This window comes from Chrysochloris asiatica, unplaced genomic scaffold, assembly GCF_000296735.1.
Source record: "Chrysochloris asiatica unplaced genomic scaffold, ChrAsi1.0 scaffold00160, whole genome shotgun sequence".
Lineage (NCBI taxonomy): Eukaryota > Metazoa > Chordata > Mammalia > Afrosoricida > Chrysochloridae > Chrysochloris > Chrysochloris asiatica.
Window position 1 is genome coordinate 7,123,251 of NW_006408678.1, and position 12,347 is coordinate 7,135,597.

General features: G+C 41.8%; 1 protein-coding gene across 5 annotated transcripts in view; it reads right to left on the reverse strand.

Annotated features, from left to right (window-relative positions):
• Positions 1-4,692: 4,692 nt before the first annotated feature.
• Positions 4,693-12,347, reverse strand: part of NR1H4 (nuclear receptor subfamily 1, group H, member 4) — a 97,864-nt gene continuing 90,209 nt past the window's right edge. For 3 of the 5 annotated variants that reach the window (XM_006871113.1, XM_006871112.1, XM_006871110.1), the window contains 2 exons: positions 7,386-7,499; positions 4,756-4,994 (listed from right to left, as the gene is read on the reverse strand). In XM_006871113.1, the coding sequence (XP_006871175.1) occupies positions 4,756-4,994; positions 7,386-7,499 (353 nt within the window). Of the gene's footprint in view, positions 4,995-7,385; positions 7,500-12,347 lie in introns of all 5 variants that reach the window. The other 2 variants (XM_006871109.1, XM_006871111.1) reach the window with 2 other exon arrangements.

Sequence of the window (12,347 nt, forward strand, 5' to 3'; positions counted from 1 at the left end):
ACCATTACGCTACTAGAGCTCCTTCTATAGCATTTTCTTATAACCCTCAGGATCTTTGTCTCCTAAAAGTAAACTTCTGCCAGTTTCCTGAGCTCTGAAGCCACAAGGCCCAGGCCAAGCAGGCAATGCCTGGAACTAGCCAAGTGAGAAAGAGTCACCTGTGAATGTGAGAAAAAAACCTGCTTATGGGTCAGTCGTTAGATGCCTTTTTAAGTTAGGCAGCCCCTCAGTGGGGAACATAAACTGGGATGGTTCTGGGTTTCCATGATTTCATATTATATTCCACACACAAAAACCATGAAATGCTGAATGAAAGCGTGGTTGAGTGTTCATATCTGGGTGAGGCTTCTCATATACATACATTTGCAAATCAGAAAGAAGAGTTAGCTTAATCATTACACACACACATCACACACCTGAAAAAGTGACTATGAAACACTTTGAGATCAAAGCTCCTAAGGGTCTGGCTGTTCCAAACTCAAAATAGCAAAATAAACAGTGGGAGGTGAGGGCAGGTTAAGCAACATGCTGACTGGCAGAAAAGCAGAGCCAACATTACTGAACACTTACTCAGGACAAGGGACTGTGCAAACAACGGCACTCACCTTATCCTAGGGAATTCTCACAATGAAACTCTACAGCAGACTCCAGAGGGTTTTCTGGACGGCTCTAGGACTCCTGGTGAACTCTGGTCCTGGTGTCTCTACTCTGCTGCCTTCCGGCTTTTTCTCAAGGCAACTCAATATTCAGGGACAACCCATTGTGTGACATAGAGTTCATGCCCTCTGTCTCTCTCATCCAAGGAAAGATGGGGTTGGTGGTTAAATACTCCAGCCTCCTTTACCTGCAGGTGGACTTTTCTGAGGGGCATCTGCATTGAGCCCCAGTTGCTACCTACCACAGGAGAGTCTCTGAGTGGTTCAAATGGTTAATGCGCTTACCAAAAGTTTGCTAGTGTGAGTCTATCCAGAGGAGAAAGGTCTGGCTATCTACTTCCCAAAACTCAGCTATTGAAAATCCTATACAGCCAAGTTCCCTCTGACACACCTGGGGTTGCTAAGAGTCTGAGTTAATAGCAACTATTTGTAGCTCTGGTAGAGTAGTGGTTACGAATTGGGCTGCGAACAGCAAGATCAGCAGTTTGAAACTACTAGCTGTTCCATGGGAGAAAGATGAGGCTTTCGGCTCCCGTAAAGATTTACAGCCTCGGAAACCCTCTACAGGGTCACTATGAGTCGGAACCGACTCCACGGCACATAACAACGACAACAAGAAGTTGTAACTGATGTGGCACTGTAGGATAAGCACTGGACTGTGAACCAGACGTCAGCAGTTCAAACCTACCAGCTGCTCCTTGAAACCCCTGTACATGGCCGCTATGAGTTGGAATTGACTTGAGGACACTTAACAGCAGTTGTAATGGGTGCTGACAATATTAATCAACTCATTAACATACCTTTCCCCTGGCTTATCTTCCGTTCCTTTCTCATTTTCTCCACTCCCTCACTTCTGTTATCTTGGAACACACCTCCTCAACAAAGTGTTACCAAACATGTCACGGGAATTCTCCTGGACTTCTAGCAAGGAGTCACAGATTCCGGTGAGGGGTCAGGACACAAGACATGAGCAAGGCCACAGGAGTGCGAGAAAGCAGGTTTAATGGAAAGCAAAAGTCCACTCGAGAGGCAAGTGGGTCCATCGCTGAAAGCCAGTGAGCTAGACATCAATCATGGCTGTCTAGGGGTATTTATTCTTTATGTCCATCTCTGACATTCTCATAGCTCATAGGCTTTTCTTCTTTTTGTCTCCTTATTTAGTTATAGTCTTCTATCTGTGGTTGGTGGTGGCTACAATTGGGGTGGGAGTGAGGGGTGTTGGGTCTGCGCCTCCTTCCTGACATCCCTGGTCTATCAGAAGTACCTGCCCCTAGACCTTGTTTCAGGCTCAGACTCTAACTAAGATTATAGGTAGCGATCTCTTCATTTTACAAGGATGAAATCGAAGCTTCAAAGGGGACTGTGCACCATCTCTTCCCCAACATTACTTGTGATCCTTGGATAGCCCCATAGTCCACCTTTTTCCTTTTGCAACTGCCACTTTCCACTGCTTGTCATCTCTGCTCTTACCCTGACCCATGCAAGTCCTGCTCCCCTTCAAAACCCCGCGGAAATGTGACCTCCTCCAGGAGATGTTCCCACATCTTCATTCTGCTCATCTTGTGAGCGCCTCCACGCAGGCACTATGTTTTACTCATCTTTGTATCCTCCATACCCAAACTCATTGCCTCCAAGTTGATTCCAATAGCAACCCTAGAGGACTCAGAAGAACTCCATAGGGTATCATAGACTATAAATCTTTACACAAGTAGCCAGCCTCATGTTTCTCCCATGGAGCGGCTGTTGGGTTTGAACCACCAGCCCTGAAGTTGGCAGCCAACACTTAGTCCAGTGTGACACCAAAACTCGTTTGTATTCCCCAAAGAGGTTAGCTAAAGACTCTTGTGCATAATGGGGACTCAAGACATTTGTTGCTTTAAATGGAATTGAATTGACACTAGGCTCAACTCATTCGTTTTTGGATTATTCTTAGGATAGCAGGTTTGTCCTAGGGTTTCTGAGGCTGTGAATCTTTACAGGAGCAGAAAGCTTCATCTTTCTCCCAGGGAGTAGCTGGTAAATTTGAACTGTTGACCTTGCAGTTAGCAGCCTAACTTATAACCTGCTAAACTACCAGAGCTCCTTAGCACCCCTGTGTTGTTATTAAGTGCCATCAAGTCACTTCTGACTCATAACAACCCTGTATAGGGTTTCCGAGGTACAACTGGTGGATTTGAACTGGCAACCTTGTGGTTAGCAGCCCATTGTGTATCTTACAGCACCACAGCAGAACCTATATGACAGGATAAAACTGCTCCATAGTGTTTCCAACATTGTCATCTGCATGGAAGTGGACTGCCGTATCTTTTCCTGCAGAATGGCGGGTTCAAACCACTGACATTTGGGTTCCTGACTAAAAAGTTCCATTGCTTTTAGAAGGTGTTTTATTAGATTCACTGAAAAATAATGGGGAGATGAATGCAACAATATAACAATGGAGGAAGGAAATGAACTAATTCCTGCTTGGGGGAAGTGTACAAGAGCTGGGAAACCAGCTGTAGGAGTGTTTTCAAAAAGCAAAGGAAAATAAACAAACAAAAAGATGAATGATATGTATTGAAGCTAATACTAAGCATTTTAAAGAGAGATAAGGGAATATCCCATCACTGTAGTGTTTGCATATGCTGAATTTGTAAGTGCTGCCTAAAGACCAACGAGACAGAAAGTGATTGCTTGAGAAAATATTTTCTATGAGAATTATTAATTTCTGTATTGCATACTACTCTTACTTAGAAAATGAAATGATCACAGGACTATTACAAATAAGATAGCCAAACTATTACAATGACTGTTCATCAGGTCTTCTGCAAGGATGAAAAAGGACCATTTATATGGCGAGATGTTTCCTTTCTCTAAATTACCCCTCTTCATTTCAATAAGATGTCTTTCATCATTTAAAGAAACAAGAGTTTATATATTTTTCTATTTTTGTCCCACCTCCACCCCAAAGACTACTGCCATTATATTTGGTTGACTGCTAACATTGAACACAACTCTTTAATAAAATATATGCAATAAGGTAACATGAAGAGCAAAATAAGGTTTTGCCTCTAATAATAGAGAGAATTGAAGTAACAATTTAATTAGGTAAACAGGACATGCCAATTAGAAGGAAGGATTTCACCAAGCCTTGTAAAATACAATACAGAGGAAATAATTCTATCTAGTCCCATATTTACAATTATGGAAGTTATATAATTACTACATAAATATACATCAAGAGTTTTGTGTGGGATTATAGTCTCGAGGGACATCTAGATCAACTGGCATGACAAAGTCCGTGAGGCAACGTTCTACATCTTACTCTGCTGAGTAGTGACCAGGTTCTTAAGAGCTTGCAGCAAGTGGCTATCTCAGATTGGTCTCTCCCCATCTGGAGCCAAAAAGAGTGAAGAAAATCAGAGTCTCAAGGAAACAATTAGTCCAAAGGACCAGTGACCACGTGAATTACAGCTTCTACTACCCTGAGACCAGAAGAACTAGATGGTGCTCTGTTACTCCTACCAACAACTCTGACAAGGATCACAACTGAAGATCCTGGACAGAGTGGAGAGAGAAAAAAACTCAAAATTACAAAATAGACCAAACTCATTTGATTTGATAGACACTGTGAAGCCCCTGAGAATGTGGCCCTTACATAAGACCACTCAAGTCTGGAACTGAACTCATTCCCAGGGATCAATTGACTGTTTATTGCTCAGTCAACCGATAAACAGGCCTATAACATGAGTAACACCAGACAGGTACTCCTCAGCTCAATAAAGGATACCAGATCAAAAGGGCAGCATTTGCCCCTAAACAACTCAGAACGCAGGAAGGGGCAGGAAAGAAAGACAAATGGTAATCGAGAACCTGGTGAGGAAGTGGGAAGAGCACTGTTTGTTACATTGTGGGGCCTGCAACCAATGTCATGCAACAAAAAGCGTATAAACTGTTGAATGGAAAACTAACTAGATCTGTAAACTTTTACCCAAACTACAAATAAAGTAAAAAACAAAAAGATTCTTGTGTGGAACCCGATACAAACGAAATATAGGAAAGCTATACATTGGATTTCTAGTACAAGGGAAGTAAATAGCTAGTCCTCTTCCCTGCGCCATCACTGTACATCCCAGATCTCACAGAGAAGCGGGGTAAACTTGTGGTCATTCACTCTCCAGGACATCAACATCTCTGCATGGTGATGGTTGAATGTCCGCAATTCCGTCAGGCGACCCAGGAGACAGGCAAAGTGTTGAGGGTTTTCAGGCTGGTGAATCTTACACAACTTTTGTAGCACATCGAGCAGCGGTTCCTGCAGCTTCTCTACCGCCTCTCTGTCCTTTATGTATTGTCTATCTGTTTTGAAGATTACAATAAAATGACAAGATAAAACAGTGGAAAAGTACTGATTTGGCACAATTTAAAATGTAACTTACAAATGCTGTACACATAAAATATATGAATTGTTGCTGGAGTCCTTGGGTGGTGCAAATAGTTAAGCACTTGACTACTCACCAGTAAGCTGGTAGGGCACCTCAGAAGGAAGGCCTGCTGGTCTGCTTCTGAAAGGTCACAGCCTTGAAAACCCTTTGGAGCAGATCTATGCTGCACCTCTGGGGCAATTGGTTCATACCCATGTGACCATAACTGGATTGTTGTTGTTGTTGTTGTTAAGTAGTGACCCTGCACAGGGTTTCTGAGGCTGTAAATCTTTACAGGAACAGAATGCCTCATCTTTCTCCTGCGGAACAGCTGGTAGTTTCGAACTGCCAACCTTCAGGTTAGCAGCCCAATTCGTAACCACTACGCTACCAGAGCTCCTTACAACTAGATTAAGACATAGCATATTTACAGCTCCCAGAAGGCTCCCTAAAGTTCCCTTTTGATAATACCTCCAATTATCATCTCAACACCTTAGAATAAGGAGCTCTGGTAGCGTAGTGGTTACGAATCGGGCTGTGAACTGTAAGGTCAGCAGTTCGAAACTACCAGAGGTTCCGCGGGAGAAAGATGAGGCGTTCTGCTCCCGTAAAGATTTACAGCCTCAGAAACCCTGTGCAGGGTTGCTATGAGTCGGAACCGACTCCATGGCACTTAACAACAACAACAACAACACCTTAGAATGGTTTTGTCTACATTTGAACTTTAAATAAGTTGAATCATACAGTATGTACTTTTCGGCCTGACTTCTTTGGCTCAACATGCTATTTGTGTGGTTGTATGTAACAGTTATTTGTTCTTTTTTCATTGCTATTCACACAGTATTCTATTAAATGACTATAGTATAATTGACCCATTCTACTGTTGGCAGACATTTGGATTGTTTCTGACTCCTAATAAAGCTGCTATGAACATTTTTGTCCACATTTCTTGATAGAGATACACTCGTTTTGGCAGGAGAACAATTACTTAGTCATGAGGTATATATATGCATAGTTGTAGTGGTGGTGGTGGTGGTTGTGTGCCATGGAGTCGGTAACAACTCATAGCAACCCTGTTCACAGGGTTTCCGAGGCTGTAAATGTTTACGGGAGGAGAAAGCCTCACCTTTCTCCTGCAGAACTGCTGGTAATTTCGAACTGCTGACCATGAGATTGGCAGCCCAATTTGTAACCAGAGTTCCTTATAGTTTTAGTAAGGACTGCCAAAAGTTTTTCTTTTCAAAATCACAATTGTTTCCATAGTAAAGCAAATAAGGTAATGAGTAGCTTCTGTCTCAATTTCATGTGTTAAAGTTGTTTAAAGCTAACTTTGTAACTGTTTGTTACAGATCATAAACTTGGCATAACTTGCTCCCAAATTACTAAGATGGTCTAAAAATATTTATGCATAGAGGTAGTCACTTCAATATTTTTAAAACAGTAAAGAAAAGGGAACATTCTGATTAGCCAAACATATGATAAAGGTTAAATTATTCTACATACAATAGACTATAATGCATGCATAACTACCAACTTTACCAATATAATTTTTAATGCCATGAGGAAATACTTTGGAAGAAATGTGAACTTTATAAAAATGGTAACAAGCAGCCCTGCAAATGATAAAGCACTGGATTAGTAACTGAAAGGTTGGCAGTTCAAACACATCCAGACGGGTCTCAGAAGAAAGCTGCCATCTGCTTTTGAAAGGTCACAACCTTTGAAACCCCTATGCAGCAGTTCTCTTCTGCACACCAAGGGTCACGGTGAGTCCGAATCAACTCAACAATAAGTAACAGCAACTGTTAGAGCCTTCATCCTTACCATCATCACTTTACTAACAGTTAACAAAAAAGTATACTATGTTCTCTGTGTGTTAAAAAGTATGGATTTTTATTGAGGTGTCTGCTCAAACATCAACCCTTTCATAAGGTTTTTCTTTCCATTTTTCTATCCTAATCTTTGTTTGTGTAACACTTAATGCCTCCTCAAATATTTTGGTGTCTTCATTTATTGTCCCTCCCACTCTTTTATAAAATCCATCCCATGGGAAGTAGACCCTGTCTGTTTTCCTCATTGCTGTATCCCCAACACCTAGAGCCATGTGTAGCACATACTAGGTGTTCAATGTATATTTACCAAATAAAATGAATATGACATTGTGACAAAGACTGAGAAGAACTATGCTAGAATGTTAGCAGTCGTTCATTTTGAGTGGTAGGATTGCATGTCTCTATGCCTTCCAAAAGCTCTTTAATAACAACACTACTATAACCCTGAGAAGAAACTGAATAGCATAAAATATAAAATGTAACCTGGAAATTACCTGGAGAGAGGATAACAATAGCTGTCAGCAGAGCATATTCTTCTTGAGTCATTCTCAATTCTCCAACACTTTTGTAAAAACTAAACATAGGTGCTATATATTCATCAGAGATACCTATGAGGGAGAAAGATAGAAGACTTCAGCAACATAGGCGTAGTGGTTACTAATTGGGCAGTGAACTGCAAGGTTGGCAGTTTGAAACTACCAGCTGTTCTGTGGGAGAAACATGAGGCTTTCTGTTCCCCTAAAGATTTACAGCCTCAGAAACCCTGTACAGGGTCGCTATGGATCGGAACCGACTCCATGGCACCACCACCATAGTATTATTTATTTATAATATTTTTATTGTGAATTAAGTGAAAGTTTACAGGGCAGATCATCAGTTTCATATTCAACAAATCATATACTTTGTTTCATTACTATTATAATCCCCTCCATATATCATCAGTTAATAGTATTTCTCTCTATTCATTTTAGGTTTTTTGTTTGTTTTTTTTTTTTTTTTTAAACATATATAATAATTTACACCACCAAAGGGCACATTCTGTAAGCCTGCATCCTGGCTGCCAGCTCTCAGTCCCCATCTCTGCCTCCATCTCTGGTGTCACTGCTTCTCTGGATAAGGTCCCACATTTGGCTTGTGCTCTTCTCCCTTGATAGTCCTAGGGGGCCTCTGTTTCTGGACTGTAAGAGTAACTACTCCCCCATTTTTGTTACAAAACTTCTATCTTTATAATTGTGACAGTTGCAATTTGTCAGCATTGTATTATTTTTGAAGGATTAGAAATTGTCGAGCGTAAACACAATACATATGTAGTCTGATGGAGTGACTCGTGTTCCCCCTACCCACCCAAAAAGGGATATTGAAGCCTTAAGCTGTGAAACATCTGAATGTGATCTTGTTTGGAAATAGGGTCTTTGGAGATGTCATCAGTTAGCATGAGGCCATTCTGGAGCCCTAATGGCAAAACAGTTAAGCACTTGACTGATAACTGAAAAACTGGCTGTTTGAACCCACACCACAGCTCTGTGGGAGAACAATGTGGCCATCTGCTTCCATAATAAATTGTTGTTGTTGTTATGTGTGTTGTTATGTTGTTATGTGGAGTCGGTTCCGACCCATAGCGACCCTGCACAGGGTTTCTGAGGCTGTAAATCTTTACGGGAGCAGAAAGCCTCATCTTTTCCCTGCTGATCTTTTGGTTCACAGCCCGATTCGTAACCACTACACTACCAGAGCTCCTTTCCGTAACAAGTACAGCCTAGGAAACCCATTGGGATAATGATACGGTTGTTAAATTGCCAAAAGAATCTTAGAACATCACCATTTTCTAGATGATGTTTAGTGAATCTTTCAAATATTACTATCCATAATTGAGGCATGGAGTCCTGGTGTGGCACTGTAGGATAAGTACTGGGTTGCTAACCATAAGGTCAACAGTTCAAGCCCACCAGCTGCTCCTCAGAAGGGTTGTTATGAGTCTGAACTGATTCAACTGGGTTAACAACCACATGATTGAGACATGTTGTTGTTAAGTGCTGTGGAGTTGGTTTAGACTCATAGCAAAACTGTACAGTGTTTCCTAAGAGCCTCTGGTGGGTTTGAACCACCAACCTTATGGTTCGCAGTTGAGGGCTTATCCTACAATGCCACATCAGGAGTCCAATTGAGGCATAGGTAGCTTCTTAAATAATTCCCAAAATTTGTTTTCAGTCCACAAGTATCAATAATTTCAATTAATAAAACTTCTAGTGTTCTTAGCAAAGGACTGAATTCTCTGAGAAGTACCAAAGCTGTTTCTCCATTTCTACTTAGTTGTAGGTTAGGCAGTGGGCTGCTAACATCAGGCTTGGTGGTTCAAACCCTGGAGCTGCTCCATGGTAGAAAGACAAGCTTGACTACTCCCTCCCTTAAAGATTTACAGTCTCAGAAACCCTTATAGAGTTGCTAGGAGTTCAAATCAACTCAGTGACAGTGAGATTTTGTTTTGTTCACTCTTCAAATGGAGTCATATTGGCACAAAGTTAAGAGATTGACTGATAATAGAAAGGTTGGTGTTCAAACCCACTCAGCAACTTTGCAAGAGAAAAACCTGGTATTCTACTCTTATAAAGATTATAGCCCAGAACACCCTTTGGGAGGGAACAAGTATTTACAGTGAGAATCATTCCCACCCCCTTGGTACACAGGGTCAACAAGTCAACTTAGACATTGGCTCCCTAAAATGGGGAGGCTGCAAAGGCAAGAAGTGACTGGCTTACAAGCTTTCAATAGGGAACCTAGTTCCAGAGGGTACGGGAAAGGTAGAATCTCCACTGCATGGTTTCTAACCTGTCTGGACGGGACTGATGAAAGGTGATAGGGATAAGACTCTTGAGGTTCAATAGGGAATGCTGCTATCAGGACTGGCTGTGAGTGTTGGAAAGGTAAAGGTAGACGTCTTGTAACAAAAGGAGGGGAGTGGTTGATCTTACAGTCCAGTAGCAAATGTTCCTGGAACCATCAAGGGAGAAAAGCAAAGTACCAGACCCTATCCAGAGAAGCAGTGATGTCAGAGATGGGGGCAGAGATGATGACTTGGAGAGATGGAGCAGCTGGGGACTCTAGACTCAGGGAGGGAGGGGGACTGTGTGCTGATGGCCCGGGGGTGGGCATGCAGGGTGTACCATTTGGTTGTTTGATGATGCATGGAGGGGATTGTAATCGTTGCAATAAAACAAAATATGATAGGATGAATGTAAAGATAATGTTCTCCCATGTAAACTATCACAAAATTCACAATGAAAACTTAAAAAACAAAAAACACCCTTTGGAGGAGTTTAACTTTGTTGCATTAAGATTCTGTGAGTCAAAATTGATCCAATATTGTCTAACAACAACAAGAAGAATCTCTTCAAACCCAGTAAATCCAAGGTTAAAATCACAATGTACAGAACTAAACTCCCGTCTTCCTTCCAACCCAGTTCTCTCTAAGTGAATGACGCCCTCACTCATTCCACTGCCCAGCCCTGACATATGAGAGTCACTTCTCCCTCTAACTCAGGTGTGGATTCTACCTGCTTACTCTCAGTACTGGTGTGGTGCTGTGAGATAAAGCACTGGACTGCAAGGTCAGTTTGAACCACTAGGTCACAACCTCTATAGGGTCGCTGTGAGTCGGAACCGACTCGACAGTACTTGACAACAACAGCTCTCACTGGCCCAATCCTCTTCTTTCCTTAGTGTAAGCATTCCACTCCTTTCACCTGGATTTGGCGGTTCTCCTTTCTGATCTGCCTCTTCCATTGGCTTTCCTTCACTGGATCCTCTATGCGTATACCAGAATGCCTTTCTAAACCTCAAGCATACTCTGTCTCCCACCAACCCTTTAAAAGCTCCCCCAATTTTTCTTTTTACATTGGAACCTTTAGGATCTGCTTTATGACTATCTTAACAGACACTATTCAACCCACATACTCATAGAAGTTCACAGTTACTGAGGACTCACCAAGTATTCACCAAGCAGCCTTGCTGGCACTGTAGGATAAACACTAGACTGCTAACCACAAGGTTGGCAGTTCAAACTTACCAGCAGCGCTGCAAGGAAAAGATGTGGTTTTCTGCTCCCGTAAAGTCCTCTATAGGGTTACTATGAGCTGCTATCAACTTGATGGCAGTGGGGGCGGTTTTTTTGTGTTATTTTTGAGGAAGGGGGTTTATCAAGTTTTGGGGTTTTTTTTCTGATCACCTCTTATGTCATAACTGATTTAATATTTCTAACAGCCCATGAGGTAGGCACACACAGTTTATGTGCTGTGTCCAAAGCCACACAGTTGGTGAGAGGTGGAGCCAGGATTCAAACTAAGGCTGGCAGTGTCTAGAGTCCTGGTTCTTCACTTTAACAAGATGCACTGGCTCTCCATCACACAACCCTTGACCATACTCAGCCATTTGAAATTCCCTCAAGAGTTTCACATAACCAAGCTCTTCTTGCTACTTGGAATATCCACCTGCTCCTCCATCTAGCTTATCCTTTTCGTTCTTCAAGTGTCCTTGCGTCACTTCCTCTACTCATTCAATACATACTGGTTTGGTGTCTGTTCTGAGTTATGGCTTCACTTCAAAAGAGCCTTGGCTGGGAAATTGTAGAGACAGAGAAAAAAGACTGTAATGTGAATTCAGAATGAATTCAGATGAGGGTAAATTGCCCAGGACTGGTTTAGACCGGAGTAACTGTTCTATCCCTTCCCATCCAGACTTAGAACCATAATGCTTGGGTTGGATCAAACCAGAATAAAATTGGATTCCAGATGCCAACAAGTACAATGATCTTATCTCACACTTAACAGAATGAGAAAGTCTAAATACTAACCTCTATAAGAGCCCTGATAGCATAATGGGTTATACGATGGGCTGTTAACCTTAACATCAACAGTTCAAATCCATCAGTCTCTCTAGGAGACGAGGCTTTCTGCTTCTATAAAGATTGACAGCCTCAGAAACCCTACGCAAGGTCGCTGTGAGTCAGAACTGACTTGATGGGACCCAGCTGCAGTGTAAGAGCCTATAGAGTCTCCCCAAATTTGATCCTTGGCCGTTCCTTCTCTGCTCAAAAAGTCACACTCTTTTTTCCCGTTGACTTCTGATTGACCCCAGTGAGCTCTATGAACAACATCTTTGTTGGGCAATTTGGGAATTATGTAATATGGAAGATAGCCCATTCTTCAGCTGTTACATATTGGGCTAAATACCCATGACCAAACTAAATCCAACTGTAAAATGCAGAGAGGGTTGGCATATGATGAGTCTGAGATTACCATGCCGCTTTCCAACAAATGTTTCAGCTCAAAGTCTGAAAGCTGACTCTATGGCTGCCTCTTGGGCACATTATGTAAGCTCTTTAAGACTCAGTGTCCCCATTTGTGTATGTGGATTATAACAATATTATTATATAAAATTTATATAAGTATTATAATGAAATG